Genomic DNA, 6,570 nt, shown 5'->3' on the forward strand with positions numbered 1-6,570 from the left:
GTCACTATTGTTTGGTGTGGTCTGTTCTTTTGGAGCACCAAAATTTACCTATCAACAATGCTCAGGTATGTGTGAACCTGCTTGTGAACCTGCTGTATTTGTGTGTACAAGTACAATATATATATATATATATATATATATATATATATATATATATATATATATATATATATATATGGTCCTCTAATTTTCCTTGCATATGTTCTACAACTTAGTAGTTTTTTATGCATATGATGTGTTCTTATATGAAATCGGCCCCCTCTTGAGATTTGCTCACATGGGTGGTTGTCGGCCGGCTACTGGCCGCATGGGTGGTACGTCGCCGGCGGTCGTGTCCCCTCTGCCACCGGTAAAGACGGCGTCGACCAAACCTCCTCCGATCGACGGCCAAAACTACGGAGAAAGCGCGGGCGTGATGGCGGCCATGTCAAGACGTGGTTTCGTATGGACGGCCGGGGGGCTGCGCGGTGAGGAGGCGGCCGGAGAATAGCGGCGGCGCCGGCGGCGGGGCGGGGCGGGGAGAGAGGGTGGAAGCGATAGCGGAGGGACTGCTAGTGTCCCCGACAGGCGGGCCACGGGGGGACAAGGGCGTGCGTCGAGGCCGTCCGCGCGCGTCCGTTTCACCCCAAACGGAGCGCAAGTTTGGGCCGAAGATGGGTCGAAAACGGACGGAATCCGGACATTTATCCGTTTAAGACCGTGAGTTAGGCCATGTTATTCGTCCGTTTTACCCCAAACAGACGCACCCGAACAAGATGGGGGCGCGCGGTGGAGTGGGCCTTAAAAGCCAGGTGTCGAGCATCGGAAAAGTGCATCGGCGTTCGGGCGTTGAATCGACGGTGAAGGCGACCGTACATCGGGTCGACAAAATATCCTGAATCGACAGCAACCATGGCGGGAAGTCGGCAAGAGCAAGACCCTCCGTACCGACGCGTGTGCCGACCATGATAGCTCCTCTAGGCTATGGCGCACCGACGCGTGCGTGGAGGGACCACTGACACATCGGTCCCACGCGACAGAGGCTCCCGCCTCCCTGCTAAACCGCAGCCCGCTACGCACACGCGGCAAAGCTACACCGGAGCCGCATTCGCAGCCCGCTTTCCTCGCCGCCAGCACCACCACGCCTCCTCAACCTCCCATGGTGGTTGCCCCCCGAGCCGCACGCCCCAACCACCCCTAACCCTAGATCCCGCCACACCCACCCCCGCACACGCACACGCACTCTCACTCTCCCACTCCGCCTGCCTGTCACTATGGAGGCCGGGAGCAGCAAGGCCAGGCTGGCGGTGGCGTGCGCGATCGGCGGGATCGTGCTGGGCGCGGCCGTCGTGGCGCTCCACGTCGCCGGGCCCGTGGCCGTCCCGGGGCTGCCCCCACTCGACGCGCTTCGGCGCCGGTTCCGCCGCCGCCGCCGCCCCGTGCGCGTCTACATGGACGGCTGCTTCGACATGATGCACTACGGCCACTGCAACGCGCTGCGCCAGGCGCGCGCGCTCGGCGACCAGCTCGTCGTCGGCGTCGTCAGCGACGACGAGATCACCGTCAACAAGGGGCCGCCCGTCACGCCGCTCAACGAGAGGTGGGTCGTTAATTACCCCGTCCCTTTGTGTAGCGGCTGTCGCCTTTTCAACTCCCACACGTGGTGAGGTGTTCTCACGCATCCACGCAGCTTGCTCCAGCATTTCATTGCGTTTTTTTTTTTGTATATTAACCCCCGACCGAGTAGATGCTACGATGTTAACGCTTGAACTATGTTCGGTCTGTAGATATTGCTGGAGAAACAATTGCTGTATGGCACGAGAAATTTGAATTGTACAATTTGTTTTCCATTTATGATATTAAATGGATTTAGGGGCACTGGATAGACTGTAATAATGCGCCTAAATATACGAATAGTAAATGTGTGTGCAAATTATGTACACTTAACTTACATTTTTTCCACTTCCCACTAATTATCCTATAAACTCTCATGTAACTAACGCTGTGGGTGGTATGCACAATGGTAACAATTTGCAGTTTGTTATTTCTTATGTTTCCTTTTCTGTGTAATACAGAATGGTGATGGTGGGCGCAGTGAAATGGGTGGATGATGTCATTCCAGATGCGCCATATGCCATAACCGAAGACTTCATGAACAAGCTATTCACCGAGTATAATATAGATTACATCATCCATGGCGACGATCCTTGTCTGCTCCCAGATGGCACCGACGCATATGCCCTTGCCAAAAATGCTGGCAGATATAAGCAGATTAAAAGAACCGAGGGAGTGTCAACAACAGACATTGTCGGTATGGATTCTGCTTTTGTTTTCTGTTCCTGTACTTTACTGTTGACGTTTGCTTTATCATAACAAAATTGGAGTCTGAAACTTCTGTGGCAAGCGGATATCTAGGCTCTAGTTCTGAGTTGCAATTATCTTTGAGAACCAAATCTTATAGTGATCTCCGATACTGCAATTGATTCTTGATCAACTAGAAACCTATTTGTTGACGAGACTATCATTCACTAGATTATCTTTCTCGATTTCTTGTGGTGCTCCACTTTTATAAAGCACTCGAAATAGTGCCATATTATTAAGAGCGCAAGGAAGGAACAATCGAATAAGTTGTCCCCAAGAGTCACCCTTTTCTTGTTCCAGGCATCACATCCAACATAAAGTTGCTGCTATATAATTATTCTATTTACTGGCCAGGATGCTATGGGCGCATGGAATACAATTTTATCTTGAATTTTGGGAACCGGTGAATTGATCATTTATAGTAAAGAAACTGCTTATGGCAGTGAAAATATTTATTCTCACTGTGAAATCATCTTTTTTCATTGCAGGAAGAATGCTTCTTTGTGTTAGAGAGAGATCAGTTTCTGATAGGCACAACCACTCTTCACTACAGAGGCAATTCAGTTCTGGGCATGGTCAGAAGGTTGATGATAGTGGGTCTGGAAGTGGAACTAGAATATCTCATTTTCTTCCTACGTCTCGGCGGATAGTTCAGTTCTCAAATAGCAGGGTATAACTTTCTCATGAATTGAATATTGTTTATGTTCTTTGATGAATATTCCACGAGGCACCACAGCATGGCTTAGCAGTTGGCACCTAGTCTTGATCTTAGAAGCAACTTCTAGGTATCACTATCTATATTAGTCCCTCTGAAAACGGCACTTTTTTCATGGTGGGATTGTGTGAGAGAGTGCTACCTTGAGTTCCTCTTGTAGTTCAAAGGCATGTGCTAAATATCCGTTGGAAAGTCAGTTTTTTTTTATGTTCATGTAGTTTTTCGACATAATAAAGATATTTTCTTCGGTGGGAGGGAGTACAGAGCGCCTGCTCTAGTGTTAACTTGTGCCCTGTTGATTAGTCGATTGTGATCGATTGCGGAAGTGTGGCAGCAATAGGTGAATTGTTTAATAGTACTTCGACAAGTTCAGAGGCGATTGTCGCATCCACAATAAAGAATCCAATCCTTGAAAGTATCAGAAAAAAACCATATGTTTGTTATTGAGTTATCTATTACATGAGCATACAGTGTAACTGTATGTTTGTTTCATTTCTGTAAATGTGGTGATAATAAGTGCTTTTTAACTGAATAAAACCGTTTCCCTCTTTCCAAACTTTTGCTACAGTTCATTCTGTGTTGACTGTAAGCTTTACCAATGTAGGGTCCAGGACCAGATTCTCGGATAGTTTACATAGATGGTGCATTTGATCTGTTCCATGCTGGGCATGTTGAGGTAAATACAAGAAGGAAAACATCATCTGTCTCAGCATTCAGCCGCACTTCCCATATTGGCATGTTGGCTCTACTTATATTTTTTCTTCTTATTGCAAGGAAGCAATCAAGCAAACTGAACTTTCCTTTCCAAATTATAGCACTGCAAACTTTCTTTTGTAGTTATAGTTTCTTCTATGTAGATATTGCGACTTGCTCGAGGGCTTGGAGATTTCTTGCTTGTTGGTATTCACACGGATCAGACCATAAGGTAATATACGATGGTTGCTTCCTCTTTTCTTCTTCCAATCCTTTATGAGGTACAGTATGTGTACGGTTTATTCAATTGTCCAAGTTTACAATGTGCATTTGTTTTGAAGCCTACCATCTCTACTCAGTTCATTCAACATTATATTCAGTCTAGATTTTGCTGCTGATGTTTATTATATTGGTTAGTTCTACACGAGGACCACATCGCCCAATCATGAATCTTCATGAGCGAAGTTTGAGTGTCCTAGCCTGCCGTTATGTTGATGAAGTAATCATTGGTGCTCCATGGGACATTTCAAAAGACATGGTGAGTTGTAGTTGTCTACTCTACTCTAAACCATGACATTATCTTATTGTAGTATAAAATGCTTGATGCATTCGTTGTACTATTTCCTTGAACACTGCACTTAAGAGTTAAGACTACTCATTGAGTGCCCACACTCTGCTAAGGATAAGAAACATGTATCCTAGCACGTTGAGCCGTCTTTGTAAGGCTCGGTCAGTCTGCCTTCTCCCCGGCCTCACCTATGCTGGGCTTCTGCCTCAGCAGCTGTGCTTGGTCTACCCACCATGTCAGTGGCTTTGCTGCTGCGCCTGGTTGCGCTTCAGTGTGATACTTGTCATGATTTGTGTTGAAGTATTTATTTGCTGAGAGTTGTTTTTTCTTCCAAAATAGTCTTCTAGCTCTTTAAAGGAGGTAGAAACGTAGAACAGGGAGGTGGGAGGGGTAAATAAACCACTGTGATTATTGTAGCCACTGCCACCACCAACTCTACTATTTGTAGTACCAATTACTAAACGGATACATTCGTACACACATTGTATAGAACATGACACTTACGCTGTACCAATAGAACTCACAATTCCACAGGAAGTATTAAATTTGAATACGTGCTGGCTTAGCTTGGTCCCAAGTTTTACTTTGGTGGCACGAGTTTTTTCACAACATAGCATAGTGTCAGTAGACATTCTTTCTTTCTTGGCTTGGTCCCAAAGTTTAGGTATTTCAGCTAGATTTGAGGATTGAACCAAATTATTTAAAATCATGAGCTGCAATTTTAGCTACGAATATCAGGTTATATTTGTGGGGGTTTATGCCAGGAGTTCTCTAACTTCATTTTTCTTTGCAGATTACAACATTTAATATTTCATTAGTCGTTCAAGGAACAATTGCTGAGAACATGGATTTTGCGAAGGTAATCACATAGTTTTTTTTTCCAATAATATTTCTTAGAAAATCCTAATGTGGAACATAACATTCTTTATTTACTATGGCCACTCGTGCAGGACGAGTCACATCCATATGCTGTCCCAATGGATATGGGTATTTTCCGCAGATTGGAAAGCCCTTTGGATATCACTACTAGTACTATTATAAGGAGGATAGTTTCTAACCATGAAGCCTACCAGGTAACTACCGTAGTGTTGTATCAGATTGCTGGGCTGAATTTGGTCTCTTATCAATAATGTGATTTTTCTTTTGTCTTCTTATCAATAATGTGCACACGTGAGTTGTTTTATACTGATGTTATGATAATGAATTGATGTTCTGGTGAAGCTTTCTCCTGTGTGTAGTTTTGTACTTATGTACATTAAATATTTGTCTCCTGGGACCAATATTTCCTGCTATGTCTTATGCTCTGTTGTTTGATGTGGTTCCCATTTATGCTGGTCCATTGATCTGGTGTGGTTTTTACTCACTTTTTCTGTGGTGTTGCTTTGTGCAGAAGCGGAATGAAAAGAAGGAAGCCAGTGAGAAGAAGTACTACGAGAGTAAAAACTTTGTCAATGGAGAGTAGTTTGTGAACATACATTTTGAGATGCTAATACCCCGTCACAAATGCAACCAACCATCAGGTGTTCCACAGGTTTATTGTTTATGTTATCTTTGTCATGTTGATGATATAGGCTTAGGTAGCTTGTGATGCAACCACGCCTAGTGAGATTGAGGCAGTGGTGGTGTGCTGGAGGGGGAAGATGTTTCCTCCGTCCACCTTCAGTCTCCATCTTTCCTGGCTAGGGCCCCTGTTTATGGGCCTTCGCTGCCTGCTGTTACCACAAGTTCTAGTTGTGGCCTGTAGTTTCATAACTGTGGTACAGTATGAATGTTAGGTTAAATAACTATTTGCTGTTGTTGCTTTATTTATGCCTCCCGATATATGCGGGCACCGTATGCAGTCCTTTTCGGAGAGTCCTCTTCTGATCTTGAGCTGAAAAATGGACCAACTGATATTGTACGTGTGGGTCGGTGATAGCAACTGCGGTCTGATGGTACACCTGGATGAATGGTTCCAACGTCGGTTGGTGACATCTCGGTATCTGATGGTATCATGATGTGGATATGTAGATCACTGAATCTTGACAAAATGGTCGCTAGCAGGAACACTGGAAGGCTGCCAAGTTGCCGCGCTTTGCTGGTTCAGCCTGGTGCACGTTGGTCGCCGTGGATGAAAGGGATGTGCTACCTGTGATCTCCAGACAGCACATCTGGGCATGCTCTCCTGTGAGCGACCTACACTGTTTCTAGCCATTGTTTTGCCTCCCTACTCTATCTCGCTCTCCTTTGGATCTGGAAACCTGTTGCTTAGTTT

The 6,570-nt window shown here is 45.4% G+C and overlaps 1 protein-coding gene across 1 annotated transcript; it reads left to right on the forward strand.

The window, feature by feature from the left end:
* Positions 1 to 1,053: 1,053 nt before the first annotated feature.
* On the forward strand, positions 1,054 to 6,121 carry LOC125508721 (ethanolamine-phosphate cytidylyltransferase-like). The gene is made up of 9 exons (XM_048673505.1): positions 1,054 to 1,579; positions 2,055 to 2,290; positions 2,829 to 3,010; positions 3,660 to 3,731; positions 3,913 to 3,980; positions 4,166 to 4,286; positions 5,110 to 5,175; positions 5,267 to 5,389; positions 5,707 to 6,121. The coding sequence occupies exons 1-9, from the start codon at positions 1,254 to 1,256 to the stop codon at positions 5,776 to 5,778; spliced, it is 1,266 nt and encodes a 421-aa protein (XP_048529462.1). The 5' UTR covers positions 1,054 to 1,253; the 3' UTR covers positions 5,779 to 6,121.
* Positions 6,122 to 6,570: the final 449 nt, after the last annotated feature.

Source organism: Triticum urartu, chromosome 5 (genome assembly GCF_003073215.2).
Source record: "Triticum urartu cultivar G1812 chromosome 5, Tu2.1, whole genome shotgun sequence".
NCBI classification, from domain to species: Eukaryota; Viridiplantae; Streptophyta; class Magnoliopsida; order Poales; family Poaceae; genus Triticum; species Triticum urartu.